The 15,605-nt window shown below is 46.4% G+C and overlaps 2 gene segments (V, D, J or C); both read left to right on the top strand.

The window, feature by feature from the left end:
- Positions 1-2,480: 2,480 nt before the first annotated feature.
- LOC119563595 lies at positions 2,481-3,928 on the top strand. The segment is given in 2 exon segments: positions 2,481-2,744; positions 3,514-3,928. Coding segments are annotated over 2 exon segments (432 nt in total).
- A 7,690-nt stretch (positions 3,929-11,618) lies between these two features.
- Positions 11,619-13,139, top strand: LOC114020034. The segment is given in 3 exon segments: positions 11,619-11,996; positions 12,561-12,913; positions 13,062-13,139. Coding segments are annotated over 3 exon segments (477 nt in total).
- The last annotated feature ends 2,466 nt before the right edge of the window (positions 13,140-15,605 follow it).

Here is a 15,605-nt window from a genome sequence, read left to right as displayed (position 1 = left end):
GACCCGGAGTGGCCGTTTGCCTCTCTGGTTTTCTGGTAGGCTTGCCTCAGCTCCTTCAGTTTCACGCGGCACTGCTTCGGGTCCCTGTTATGGCCTCTGTCCTTCATGCCCTGGGAGATTTTGACAAAGGTTTTGAAATTTCGAAAACTGGAACGGAGTTCTGATAGCACTGATTCCTCTCCCCATACAGCGACCAGATCCCGTACCTCCCGTTCAGTCCATGCTGGAGCTCTTTTGTGATTCTGGGACTCCAACAGGGTCACCTCTGCTGATGAGCTCTGCATGGTCACCTGCAGCTTGCCACGCTGGCCAAACAGGAAATGAGATTCAAACGTTCATGGTTCTTTTCCTGTCTACCTGGCCAGTGCATCTGAGTTGAGAGTGCTGTCCAGAGAGGTCACAGTGGAGCACTCTGGGGTAGCTCCTGGAGGCCAATACCATCAAATTGTGTCCACAGTACCCCAAATTCGATCCGGCAAGGCCGATTTAAGCATTAATCCCCTTGTTGGGGGTGGAGTAAGGGAATCGATTTTAAGAGCCTTTTAAGTGGAAAAAAAGGGCTCCATTGTGTGGACGGGTGCAGGTTTACGTTGATTTAACGCTGCTAAATTCGACCTAAAGTCCTAGTGTAGACCAGGGCTCAGGGAGTAACTCACCTGGGAAAGTCTCTGTAAAAAGATTTCTGAGCTGCCTCTCACTACAGTTCGCGGATTGTGCCGCCGGAGGGCGCTGCAGTACAAGCAGGAATGCTCTCTGTGGTCTGGATAACACATGGGTCTATTTTACCTCTTGGCTTCCCGGGGTCGAGATTGAGGTGCAGAGGCAGGTGAGATTCAGTTCGGCTCTCTCCAAAGCTTCTGCGGGGCTTGGCTGCTAGATCTCGGCTCTGCCTGGGGCCACTGGGAGAGAAAACCAACAAGAGAATTAATTCAGTGGGTGCGAAACTTCGAAGGGAGCTTAGGGATAAATTCCCTCTTGCCAACAATCCCCCTTCTGTTCTGTGCTTGCAAGAGCCAGGGAGAGACAACGGGAGAACGCAGGGGGACAGGATGCACAGAGAGATACCGGAAAATGTGAAATCTTACTCAAGTAAAACAACAATCAGCACAATGGCTGAGCCAGGAATTGGTACCCTCCTAGTTCCACCAAACCCTGTGTGTCTTGGCTCCTCTGCAAGGATCAGGCTTTTCCCTGTGTCTGGACCAGGTGAAAGTCAGCGAGAGGGGAGCTCTTAAACTACAGCTGCAACCCAGAAGAGAGAGTTATCTTCTGAGTGAAGAAAATTAACCATCCAGTGATGCTTTCGCTGTACCTGTGACTGTGAGCGACCCCTAGAGAAACTACTTCTCTCTGTCTGTCGGTCTGTCTCTCTCTGTGTGTTCTTTAACTGAGCCTCCAAACTGTCTCAGCATGTCCGGGAGAGGCGGTCTCAGAGGATTCAGAGAGAGTTAATCTCTGTGGAAATTCACCACCGAGGATGGCATTCAGCTCCTTACAGAAGCAGCAGCTCTTAGGTGCCCCTCCAGAGCGATGGTTCGCCTCCCTCGCCTTATGGTAGGCCTGCCTCAGCTCCTTTGTCTTCGCTCTGCACTGCTGCGTGTCCGGATCATAGCCCTTTTCGCACAAGCCTCGAGAAACCTGCCCATATGTGTCCCGATTCCTAGGGGTCTCTTGCAGCTGCGACTGAACAGACTCCTCTCCCCATACACTGATCAGCTCCAACAGCAACCTTGGTCCCAGCGGGAGCGCCTTAGGCGTGATAGCCAGCCATGCTCACCTGCGAAGACGCCAGGACACCTCTCCACGCTGAGCCAGCAAGCAGGAAATGGGATTTAAAATCCCTGGGGCTTGCAAGGGGGAGGGGCAGGTTGGCAGCAGGGCAGCGGAGTTAAAATCGCTGACCAGAGCGGCAGCATGGGAATTGTGGGACACTTTCTGAAGGCCAATAAAATTGAAAAAAACAGGTATGGTGTCTACACTGGCTGTTTGTTGACAATAAAGGGAGGGAAAAGACAAAAGTCTCTCACATTGCATGGGATGAAGTGAGCTGTAGCTCACGAAAGCTGATGCGCAAATAAATTGGTTAGTCTCTAAGGTGCCACAAGTACTCCTTTTCTTTTTGCGAATACAGACTAACACGGCTGCTACTCTGAAACCTGTCACAGGGGTGGAAGTTTTTTGTTGCCAAACTTGGTCTTTTTTTCTAGAAAAGTCCTGTTGCAGTGTGTACGCTGTCACTGTTTTGTTGCCAAAAGGCAATTTTTGGTGACAAAACTTGCCAGTATAGACAAGCCCGAATTGTTTCTGCTACTAAAATTTTCTAACAGTGAAATTATTTTTGCCACTTGGGAGCGATGTTGCCTCGGACAATAAAACAAACAACAAGGTATTTTTCTGGCCGGTGAGTTCCCTCCTCTCCCACCACGGTCCCTCCACCACCCCGGTAACCTTTCAGACAGCTTCCATCTCTGGCCGCACCGGTTCGGAGGCGCTTTAGAGAGTCGCGGCATTCACTCCGGCGCAGGAAGAGAGGCGCTGCACCAAAGAGACACAATAGGCCCTTCTAAAGCATCATCTGAGGGGCAAAGTTATTATTCTTCCCTTCTCTTCTCTGCAGAACGACGATCAAAGAGAAACTCGTTCTTGCTGTGGGTGACACCATCTCGCTCTCGGTCCCATATTCTGGGAAGACCCAAGGATGCCTTTATCTTGGGTCACAGCTGTGCTGACGCTGTCTGTTCTAAGTGAGTGCTTCCATTCCTCATCCTGTTCCCATTGTATTCTTCCAGCTGCTAACCCTGTCCGCATAATACGATATTGACAGTGCCTCAAATCGTGTGGGTGCTTATTATATCTGCGCTTATATGTCTGTATTATACATGGCATTATAATACATTATATCTGTGCTTATGTAGTATGTCTGTGTTACGCATGTATTGTATTTCCATTATATCTGGGTGCATCTACTATGTATACGTTATGTCTGCACCTACTGTATTTCTATTAGAACGGATTTTAAATAGGATATTCCTATGTCTTCTCTTACCTATTAAATTTCTATTATATGTGAATGTATGTACAGTATGTTTGTATCACGTCTCTCTCCATCAATGGTATTTATTTTATCTGAGCGCCCGTATTATGTATTTATTGTGCCTCCCTGTATCTAATATGTTTCTATGTACTATTTCTGTTACGTTACTTTATATTGGTGTTATTATTATATCTGAATGTACCTAATATGTTTATATCTGTATCTATTGTCTTTCTATTATATATGAATGTATCCATAATGTGCTTATTATTTCTCTTATGTTTCTATTCTATCTCAATGAAACTATTTTATCTCTATATATTTATCATGTTTCCATTATATATGTGTCTGTTATGTGTACATTTACTTGTGTATCGAGTTGCTATTATGTCTCTATGTATATACTGTGTATCTATTTTGTTGCTATTACATTTAAGTGCACGCAATACGTTATTTTCTTCCCCCCTCCACCCCCGCAGGACAGAGCAATGGAGACTCAGTCACCCAAACCAAAGGCAGCGTCCTGATCTCCCGAGGAGAATCTGTGGTTGTTAACTGCACCTATGAGGCTGTTTCTCCCTCTCTCTTCTGGTACGTGCAGTTCCCCAGCCAGCCCCCCCGGCTCCTCCTGAGGGACCTGGGAAGGGAGGACTCGGATGAAGGGATCAGAAAAGGGTTCGATGCCACCCACGATAAAAAGCACAAATCCTTCCACCTGTGGAAACCGTCCAGCGAACTGAGCGACTCCGCGACCTATTACTGCGCCGTGAGAGACACAGTGACACGGATCGGCAGGGGAGCTCAGCAAAAAAAACCCGGGGGCTGTGGCAGGAATCGCTGGTTCCTGGGAGCGACTCGGGGATGAAGGGTAGGAATTCTGCAAGGCCTGGACCTGGAACAGACATCTGTCTCTCACACAAACCAGCAGCACACAAGCCCTCCTCCCCCATCTAGTCCGTCCTCCAGCCTGCATCGCCTCTTTCTGCTCCCGCCTAGGATTGCAGGATGCACTGGGCAGGTCACAGAACAAAATTCACCATCAGCTCAGGAAACCAGGAATGAATGAATGGAGCTGCGTAATCTGTCTAGGAAATAAAAATTAAGTAACTCCTCCCCAAACCAAACCGTACACAAATGGCTAGCTAGATATTGATTCTTATTATTTATTTGTGTTATGCTAGCACCCAGAAGACCCCAGTCATTGACTAGAATCCTATTGTGCTAGGTGCTGTACAAAGACGGAACCAACCGCCCCCCCCCCCCCCCCCCCCCATTCCTTGCCCCAGGCGCAAGGCAAGAAACAACAGGTGGAGACATACAAGGAGACCATGAAGCAAAATGCCTAAATCAGGGGTTCTCGTACTGGGGGTTCTGACCCCTCAGGGGGTCGTAAGGTTATTATGTGGGGTTGTAAGCTGTCAGCCTGCACCCCCAAACCCCGCTTGGCTTCCACCATTTATAATAGTGTTAAATATAAAAATGTGCTTTTAATTTATAAGTGGGTGTTGCACTCAGAGGCCTGCTGTGTGAAAGAGGGTCAGCAATACAAAAGTTTGAGAGGCACTGGTCTAAACAGGTAAGACAGACACAGGGTGGGGGAAGGGGTATAATATATGTGCAGGGCTGTCAATTAATTGCAGTTAACTCTAATGATTAAGTAAAAAAATTAATTGAGGTTAAAAATTGCGATTACTCACTGTTTTAATCACACTGTTAAGCAGTGGAATACCAATTGAAATGTATTAAATTTTTTGGATGTTTTTCTACATTTTCAAATATATTGTTTTCAATTTCAAACAGAATACAATGTCTACAGTGCTCACTTTATATTATTTTTATTACAAATATTTGCATTGTAAAAATTATGAACAAAAGTAATGGTATTTTCCAATTCACCTCATACTATTTCTTTTGTTTTTTTAGTGCAAATATTTGTAATACAAATATAAAGTGAGCACTGTAGACATTGTATTCTGTTTGAAATTGAAAACAATATATTTGAAAATGTAGACAACATCCAAAAATATTTAAATACATGGCTGTCTGTTGTTGTTTAAAAGCACAATTAATCACACAATTAATCTTGATTTTTTTAAAAATCTCTTGAGAGCCCTATTATCAGCCAATGTTTACTGTCAATGCATGCACTTTGCCACTTAGGGGCAGTGCTGTGGTAGAAAACTAATACAAAGGACCATATTCTTCTGCCTCACGCTCTCTGCCTTCCTTTGAACACCCCCAGTTTCTGCCCTTCACACCAGCCCATCCTCGGGCTGCCTCCCTGCAGAGAAGAGACAGTCATGCTTGTGCAGGTCACTCTGCAGCTCTGTGGGTTATCCTGGCAGGCAGCAGCTTTGACACAAGAGACACAAGGTTTTTTTTTGTTTTAAGGGCCTAAGGTGGGAGATTTTCCTCTACACCTGCCAGGTCGTCCTAGCTGGGTCTGGGGTCCAGTACATTTGTGTCCCAGCCTCCCTGAAAACCTCACCCTGCTGTCACACTGGATTGCAGCTGCCTTCCCAGTGTTTGCTCTGAGTGAGTGAGTGAGTGAGGTTTCCTGCCCCAGTTCACTGATTCAGATTAGTATCCTGTCGGCAGTTGGGACAGGGGTTGGGGTTGGGAGCAATGGAGTGATTGGCCCCTAAGGGCTTGTAAGGGTGAATTTGGTGCCAAAATCTCTTTCCCAGGTGGCCCAGGCAGTGCGGAGATCCAGCAGCCGGTCTCTGCAGGAGCTTCGGAGGGAGCTGGGTGGAACCTCACCTGCTCTCACCCCTCTGTGATAAGAGAGTGGATATTCTGGTTACTCCCCAGCCAAAGGCCTGGGTTCATAGTTCAAAGACTCATAGACCTGGCTTCCAGCACTGATCTGGAGGGGACTCTGAAATGGAGCCAGTGATCAGGAGCAGCTAACAGGGGAGTTTGGCAAGGGAGTTCTCCAGGTGAAGGAGGAGTGATTGTAGGACCCTTGGGGTAAGTTTGTTGTCTGCAGTGTTTGTGGCGTGCTTGCTGCTTGACTGAAATATACTGTGTGGTCTGTTTGTTTGGAGGACCATGTTCTGACCATGTGTGTGCTGAGCCTAGCGGCCTGCTAGGTGATACTGAGAGTTAGGAGCTTCTTGACGAGGCATCCAATCAACCCTTAACCAGGGGGTGGGGTTACTCAGGCAGAACAGGGCTTTAAAAAGCCGCTCCTAAGTGACCAGAGGAGCTAGCGAAAAGGGGAGTTTGGCAAGGGAGTTTACAGGGAGAGTGTGAGCAGGGGCTAGATACACCTAACATTCTTTGCTCTAAAAGGTCAAAACACCGATTGATAAAAACAAAGCACCAACAAGGGAACCAGCTGCAGGAGTAAAAAGAGAATGCAGGCAGAAGTCCAGCAACAGAGCAGGAGCTATCCAGTTTATTGCAGCATGTCTGATTACCTGCCCTATGGGCTGGTGGTGTATGTATGCATTCGGTGCAAGGAGCTCCTGGCCCTCAGACATGGCATATGGACTTTGGAGACCAGGGTGGCTGAGCTGGAGGAGCTGAGGGAGACAGAGAGGTACAAGATGAGACTTTCCAGGTCACAGTAGAATGGTCCCACCCCCAGTCTGACAGCCTCTGTGCTGTTGAGGAGGATGAAAGCCTCAGGGAAGGAGAACATCCAGCTGGAGCAGAGGGAAATGATCCATAGTTGGGACCCTCCTCCCAGATGATGTTGTGGTATCCTCTCACACTGAGGATACTTCTCCGAGGAGGGAACTCCAGTTATTGGGAAGAGACAGGTGGGCAATTCAGTCATTAGAGACATAGATAGCTGGGTTTGTGATGACCGGGAGAACGGCATGGTGCCTGGTGCGAAGGTTGTGGATCTCTCCATACATCTAGATAGATGTATGTACAGTGCTGGGGAGGAGCCGGTGGTCATGGTACATGTAGGTACCAGCAACATAGGGAAGGAGAGGAGAGAGGTCCTGGAGGTCAGATTTAGGCTTCTAGGTAAGAGATTCACGTCCAGAACCTCCATGGTAGCATTCTCTGAGATGCTCCCAGTTCCACGCACAGGGCCAGTCAGACAGGCAGAACTGCAGAGTCTCAACACATGGATGAGACGATGGTGTAGGGAGGCGGGGGTTAGATTTATTAGGAACTGGGGAAGCTTTTAGGAGAGGGGGAGCCTATACAGGAAAGACGGGTTCCACCTAAACCAAAATGGAACCAGATTGCTGGCACTTAAAATTAAAAAGGTCGTAGAACAGTTTTTAAACTAAGGGCTGGGGGAAAGCCGACAGGTGTGGAGGAGCACGTGGTTCAAACATCCCTTAGGGGAGGATCTATAAATGGAGATTCCCTATGTCCTAATAAGGAGGAGAGGATGGAAAATGATAAAATACAGGGGGGATCTGATGAGAAAAAGTCAAATGAAAAAAAGTCTCATTCAAGTACATCATGCAATAGGGGACAGCCAAAAAATGACAAGTTTTTAAAATGCTTATGTACCAATGCTAGAAGTCTAAATAATAAGATGGGTGAACTAGAGCGCCTAGTATTAAATGAGGATATTGATATAATAGGCAACACAGAAACCTTGTGGAATGAGGAAAATCAATGGGACACAGGAATACGAGGGTACAAAATATATCAGAAGGACAGAACAGGTCGTGCTGGTGTGGGAGTGGCATTATATGTGAAAAAAAGTGTAAAATCAAATGAAGTAAAAATCTTAACTGATGAACTAAATTGTACTATAGAATCTCTATGGATAGTAATTCCATGCTTGAAAAGTAAGAATACAGCAGTAGCGATATATTACAGACCACCTGACCAGGATGGTGATAGTGACTCTGAAATGCTCAGGGAGGTTAGAGAGGCTATTAAAATAAAAACTCAATAATAATAATGGGTGATTTCAACTACTTCCATATTGACTGGGTACATATCACCTCAGGAAGGGATGCTGAGATAAAGATTCTTGACACCTTAAATGACTGCTTCTTGGAGCAGCTGGTCCTGGAACCCACCAGAGGAGAGGAGGCAATTCTTGATTTAGTCTTAAGTGGAGCACAGGATCAGGTCCAAGAGGTGAATATAGCAGGACCGCTTGGTAATAGTGACCATAATATAATTAAATTTACCATCCCTGTGGTGGGGAAAACTCCACAGCTGCCCAACACTGTAGCATTTAATTTCAGAAAGGGGAACTACACAAAAATGAGGAGGTTAGTGAAACAGAAATTAAAAGGTACAGTACAAAAAGTAAAATCCCTGCAAATTTCGTGGAAACTTTTTAAAGACACCATAATGGAAGCTCAACTTAAATGTATACCCCAATTAAAAAAACCTAGTAAGAGAACCAAAAAAGAGCCACTGTGGTTAAACAACAAAGTAAAAGAAGCAGTGAGAGGCAAAAAGGCATCCTTTAAAAAATGGAAGATAAAGCCTAATGAGGAAAATAGAAAAGAGCATAAACTCTAGCAAATGAAGTGTAAAAATATAATTAGAAAGACTAAAAAAGAATTTGAAGAACAGTTGGCCAAAGACTCCAAAAATAATAGCAATTTTTTTCTAAATACATCAGAAGCAGAAAGCCGGCTAAACAACCAGTGGGGCCACTGGACAATTGAGATGCTAAAGGAGCACCCAAAGACGATAAGGCCATTGCGGAGAAACTAAATGAATTCTTTGCATCGGCCTTCATGGTTGAGGATGTGAGGGAGATACCCAAACCTGAGCCATTCTTTTTGGATGACAGACCTGAGGAACAGTCCTAAATTGAGGTGTCATTAGAGAAGGTTTTGGAACAAATTGATGAACTAAACAGTAATAAGTCTCCAGAACCTGATGGTATTCACCCAAGAGTTCTGAAGGAACTCAAAAGTGAAATTGCAGGACTACTAACTGTCATCTGTAACCTATCATTTAAATCAGCTTCTGTACCAAATGACTGGAGGGTAGCTAATGTGATGCCAGTTTTTAAAAAGGGCTCCAGAGGTGACCCTGGCAACTACAGGTCGGTAAGCCCCACTTCAGTACTGGGCAAATTGGTTGAAGTTATCGTAAAGAACAGAATTGTCAGACAGACAGATGAACATAATTTGTTGGGAAATAGTCAACATGGCTTTTGTAAAGGGAAATCATGCCTCACCAATCTAGTAGAATTCTTTGAGGGGGTCAGCAAGCACGTGGACAAAGGAGATCCAGTGGGTATAGTGTATGTAGATTTTCAGAAAGCTTTTGACAAGGTCCCTCACCAAAGGCTCTTAAGCAAAGTAAGCTGTCATGGGATAAGAGGGAAGGTTCTCTTATAGATCGGTAACTAGTTAAAAGATAGGAAACAAAGGGTAGGAATAAATGGTCAGTTTTCAGAATGGAGAGAGGTAAATAGTGATGTCCCCTAGGGATCTCTACTGGGCCCAGTCCTATTTAACATATTCATAAAGAATCTGGAAAAAGGGGTAAACAGTGAGGTGGCGAAATTTGCAGGTGATACAAAACTACTCAAGATAGTTAAGTCCCAGGCAGAGCTACAAAAGGATTTCACAAAACTGGGTGCCTGGGCAACAAAATGGCAGATTAAATTTCATGTTGATAAATGCAAAGTAATGGACATTGGAAAACATAATCCCAACTATACATATACAATGATGGGGTGTAAATTAGCTGTTACCACTCAAGAAAGAGATCTTGGAGTCACTGTGGAGAGTTCTCTGAAATCATCCACTCAATGTGCAGTGGCAGTCAAAAAAGTGATCAGAATGTTGGGAATCATCAAGAAAGGGATCGATAATAAGACAGAAAATATCATATTGCCTCTATATAAATCCATGGTACTCTCACATCTTGAATACTGTGTGCAGATTGGTCGCCCCATCTCAAAAAAGATCTGTTGGAATTGGAAAAGGTTCAGAAAAGGGCAACAAAAATGATTAGGGGTATAGAATGGCTTCCGTACCAGGCGAGATTAATAAGACTGGGACTTTTCAGCTTGGAAAAGAGGCGACTAAGGGGGGATATGATAAAGGTCTATACAATCATGAGTGGTATAGAGAAAGTAAATAAGTGTTATTTACTCCTTCTCATAATACAAGAACAAGGGGCCACCAAATGAAAGTAATAGGTAGTAGGTTTAAAACAAACACAAGAAAGTATTTTTTCATGCAATGCACTGTCAAGAACTCCTTGCCGGAGGGTGTTGTGAAGGCTAGTACTATAACGGGGTTCAAAAGGGAGCTGGATAGATTCATGGAAGATAAGTCCATCAATGGCTATTAGCCAGGATGGGCAGGGATGGTGTCCCTAGCCTCTGTTTGCCAGAAGCTGGGATTGGGTGACAGGGCATGGATCACTTGATGATAACTTGTCTGTTCATTCCCTTTGGGGAACCTGCCATTGGCCACTGTCAGAGAACAGGATACTGGGCTTGATGGACCTTTGGTCTGAGCCAGTGTGGACGTTCTTATGGTCTTATGTTCTCTCCCCAGACAGAAAGTCCAGTGCGCTGGCCCTGCACAGAGTGAGGGTGGCAGGCGCAGAGGTGTATTACTGTGCTTGGAGCGACACAGTGTGACACTGAGGGGCTGCCACCATGTAATAACCAACCCATTTTCTGGCCGGCGTGTGGGTGCAGAGAGGGGAGTGGAAGGGGGCACAAGGACAGAGAAACGCTCTGGTGACAGGGATTTGCAGAGGAGCCTAGGAGAGTTAGAGGCGGGATCTGGTCACCATACTTCATTTTCACGTGTCAAGGAACTTCTAGCAACTAGTTTTGCCACAAGGGGCGCCAGTGCTTTCCAAAAACAATACCCTAATAAAAGGCACAACAGCACCGTTGCTGTCCTACCCATAGGCTCCAACTTCTCCTGAGGTGAGCAAAAACCAGGCAGGGGTTGCGGGGTTTGTGTGTCTGTAAACTAGTAGGGGCTAAAGGGGTTACACCGTACAGGACCTACTGGTGTCTCTGCTGGGACCTACAGTTGGTTCCACTGTTTGCTCTAATCCAGGATTTTTCGAACTGGGCAATTGTGGGGAACTGAATTAAACAAATTTCACTGCAACGTATGAAACAATCCGAAGGGCAAAACTCCCATTCCCTCTGATAAAAGCCTGGTACGGCCGTGTTCTGGCAGGAAAATTATACGGTGTAGAAAAGGCAGGTACATATGGTGTGTGTGTGGGCGGGGAATGCTGCAGTGAAAAGGGCACACATAAACACACAGAGACAAGGGGGGTGAGGTAACACACTGCATAGATACATACACAGACAAATGCTTTGTAACACCAGGCATTGCCTTGCACCAGTTATAACCACTATTTTTGCTGTACATTCTGATTGCAAAGTATCAGGAAATCCGATTCTGCTAAAATATTTCCCCCACTAGTTTATGCAGAGTAGCTGTAGCCCTGTCAGTCCCATGATATCAGAGACACGAGGTGGATGAGGTAGTATCTTGTACTGGACCAACTTCTATGGAAGATACTGTGTCTCCTAAGCTTGTCTCTCTCTCACCAACAGAAGTCGATGCACCTACACAAGGTGTTACCTCACCCCTTGTCTCCCGCTAGTTTAGGCCTTTTGCTACGCTGGGGCAGAGTTGATCTAGAAAAACACACCAATGAGATGATTCGGCTCTGTTCTTGCCCTGAGTATTTTCCTACCAGCCAGCAACCTCCTCCCCCAAACTCTGCCCCTCAACCGCTCCCATCTCGTGACAGCGCCATCCCGAAGCATTTACAGAGCACAGAAGGTGAAGTTAGGTCAATGTTATTCAGCTATATCGCAGCTACAACACAGAGATACCGGGTACATTTCTAGAGGCACCTTCATGGGTATAACATTCTCACCTTCTCTAAACTGAAGCAACCAGACACGAATATGCAAATTGTTATTGGTTTCGGAATTAGCTCTGTTTCGTCGAAGAATCTTTCAGTCCAGGCATGACTCTACCTTGGCTCTCAGCTGTGATAATCGTGTCTGTTCTAAGTGAGTAAGATTGTATTCCTCAGACTTCTCACATTTTATGAAACCATATCTTTATCCTCTCTTCCCCGTTGAGGTTGTTTCAATGCCTAAGGTCACGAACTTGCTTATATTATGTCTAATTGTATCTATTTTGTATTATCTCTGTGGGTCATTGTTTTCTCTTATATCCCAGTTTAAATATGGTTTTATTTTATATCTGATTGCATGTATGTTTGTATTGTCTCGGAGTGCCAATATTCTGTTTCCATTATATCCGAATTAAATTATGTTTCTAGTGTATCTGTTACGTTTATATTGTCTCTCAGTGCATTCCTTACCTTTCTATTATCACCAAGGGACTCTACTCCAGTTCTGTTTTGACATCGATCATGTAATGTTGCGCTGTTTCTCTCTGTTACGTGCATGTTACCTGGGAACACAAGTGCTGGAATTTGGGGTGCTGCCGCATCCCGCTGCTGGAAGTACTCATAACAGCAAAACTGTTCCAGCACCTCTCTCCGGGAGTGTCTCAGCTCCGGTTCTGTTGTATCTGAGTGTGTCCGTTCTGCTCTGTTCCCCCCACAGAGGGCACCTATGGAGCAGACTCGGTGACCCAACCTGCAGGCAGCGTTACCATCTCCCAAGGGGACCCGGTGCGTCTGAACTGTACCTATCAATTTTCTGTCGCTGCTAACGTCGATCCCTTCTGGTACGTGCAGTCCCCCAGCCAGCCCCCCAGGCTCTTCCTCAGGGACCTGGGAAGGGAGGACTCGGATGAAGGGATCAGAAAAGGGTTCGATGCCACCCACGATAAAAAGCTCAAATCCTTCCACCTGTGGAAACCGTCCAGCGACTCGAGCGACTCCGCGACCTATTACTGCGCCGTGAGAGACACAGTGACACGGAGCAGCGGGGGAGCTGAGCAAAAACCGCGCAGGGTCTGTGCGGAGCAGCGGGGAGCAGCGGGGAGGCGGGCACCGGGGTCGACTCCGTGGCATAAAGCGGGGGCGGGGAGTCTGCAAACTTTGAACTTGGAACAGAAATCTCTCTCTCTCTCTCTCTCTCTCTCTCTCTCTCTTACTTTAGCTCTCTGTGTTTTGCTGCTTTGCCCTAACCCGGAGCGTTGCCATCTCAGAAATGGCGGTGAATGTCATGAATCCCTAAAGCAGGGAAAATCAGGGAAGACCAGAACACTTCCACCCGCACCACCTCCCATGAACAAGTCTGGTGAAAGCTGCCCCCAGGTGCATTTTGGAAGAGAAGTGCAACCAGACAGTTAATATCACTCAAACTAAACCAATTAACCCACGAACTCGAGCATGATCACGGGTGAGAGGTTCATATCCAACCGGAAAACCAGCGGGCGCTCTGCAGTTGAGGAACCTTCTCCAGCCCAGTATACAGAGACAGACAGAAGAGCCTTTAGACGACCTCCCTCACCTGCTGCATCAGAAAAATGCCCCCTCTCTGCATCAGAAAGGCTGTTTTACCGGCAAAGGTGTAAACAAATCGGATGAAGCAATTTCCCATTTTTGCATCCAATGAAGTGAGCTGTAGCTCAGGAAAGCTCATGCTCAAATAAATTGGTTAGTCTCTAAGGTGCCACAAGTCCTCCTTTTCTTTTTCCCATTTTTGTGAACACATTTTACCGCTTGGGGGCGGTGTGGTGCTAGGTAAATAATAAAAGTAAGAGCGTTTTTCCGTCCCGTGTTCTCTGCCCTCTCTCTTGACACCAACCCAGCCCCCTTTGTCCTCCCCACGCCCCCACCCGTTTCTGACAGTACCGTTGAGGAGGATTTACAGAGCAGGGGGAATCACTCCTGTGAAGCTGGGTTCGTGCTGCTGCGACAAGTGTCAGCTTCTACTCACAGATGCAACATCATTTAAGGCACCTTTTACCGGACAGAACACTTGCCTTTCCGAAACTGGCGCTACTCGACACGCAGAGGAGAGGCGGTAGGAGGATTAGCTCTGTTTAGTCAAAGTATCGTTCAGCCGAAGGATGTTTCTGACTTGGCTCTGCGCTGCTATAGTCACCGCTAGTGAGTAACAGTCAGTGTGTTCCCCGCGGTGTTATATGCTATGGAACCATGTCTCCTTCCTGCCTTCATCGTCTGGTTTGTCTGAACGGCTGAGATCACGAAGTGCTCATATTACATCCGATCGCATCTAGCATGTTTGTACTGTCCAGGAGGGTTAATGTTTTCTGTTGTATCCGAGTATAAATATTATATTTCTGTTATAGAGGATTGTACGTCTTGTGCGTATGTTGTCTCTGAGCGCCAATATTCTTTATTATATCGGAGCCTAAATGTTATTTTTTCTCGCATGGTCTCTCAGGGCACACTTCATGTCTCTATTAGTGACTCGACCGCGTTTCTATTGTATCTACGTGTTTATCTACCATGTTTTTGCTGCGCTGTTTGTATCGGTTACATGCATGTTGTCTCGAAGTACATCAGCTCCTTTCCAGTACGTCTGTTCTGCTCTGTTCCCCCCACAGCGGGCACCTATGGAGCAGACTCGGTGACCCAAACTGAAGGCAGCGTTACCATCTCCCAAGGGGACCCGGTGCGTCTGAACTGTACCTATCAATTTTCTGTCGCTGCTTATCCCTTCTGGTACGTGCAGTTCCCCAACCAGCCCCCCAGGCTCTTCCTCAGGGACCTGGGAAGGGAGGACTCGGATGAAGGGATCAGAAGAGGGTTCAATGCCACCCACGATAAAACGCACAAATCCTTCCACCTGTGGAAACCGGCCAGCGAACTGAGCGACTCCGCGACCTATTACTGCGCCGCGAGCGACACAGTGACACAGACCAGATGGGGAGCTGAGCAAAAACCGCGCAGGGAGGGGATGTGCGGAGCAGCAGGGAGGCGGGCACCTGGGTCTGGGGGTGACTCAGGGGCCGAAAGGGGGGAAGTCTGCAAACAATGAACTTGGAACTGAAATCTCTGACTCTCTCTCTCTCTCTCTCTCTGACTCTCTCTCTCTCTCTCTCTCTCCCTCTCTCTCTCTCCCTCTCTCTCACACACACAGTTTAGCTCTCTCGGTTTTCCTTCTTTGCCCTAATCTGTAGTTTTGCCATCTCAGAAATGATGGTGAATGTCACGAATCACTAAATTGGGTAAAATCAGGAAAGACCAGAACACATCCACCCTCTCATGAGGAACTCTGGTGAAAGCTGCCCCAACCCTGTTCTCGAAGGAAAGTGTAACCAGACAACTCACTGTCACTGAAACTAAATCAACAAAAAGACACGAACTCTGCCTTGATCATGGTGGAGAAGTTCATATTCTATAGGAAAACTGGTACGGAGCAATCGAAGAGTCTTCACTGGCCCAGGACACATTGATAAACAGCGAGTCTTCACCGGAGACACCAGGTCTTGCATCAGAAAAATACTGTGTCTACTGGTAAAGGTGTAAGAAAAACTGCTGAAGGGATTTCCGGTTTCTGATCACACTTTGCCGACGGGGGCGGTGTGTTTCTAGAAGATAAATAGGTTTCAGAGTAGCAGCCGTGTTAGTCTGTATCCGTAAAAAGAAAAGGAGGACTTGTGGCACCTTAGAGACTAACAAATTTATTAGAGCATAAGCTTTCGTGAGCTACAGCTCACTTCATCGGATG

Source organism: Chelonia mydas, chromosome 13, assembly GCF_015237465.2.
Source record: "Chelonia mydas isolate rCheMyd1 chromosome 13, rCheMyd1.pri.v2, whole genome shotgun sequence".
NCBI classification, from domain to species: domain Eukaryota; kingdom Metazoa; phylum Chordata; order Testudines; family Cheloniidae; genus Chelonia; species Chelonia mydas.
Note: the sequence above shows the minus strand (reverse complement) of the source record. Positions and strands in the feature narration are given on the sequence as shown.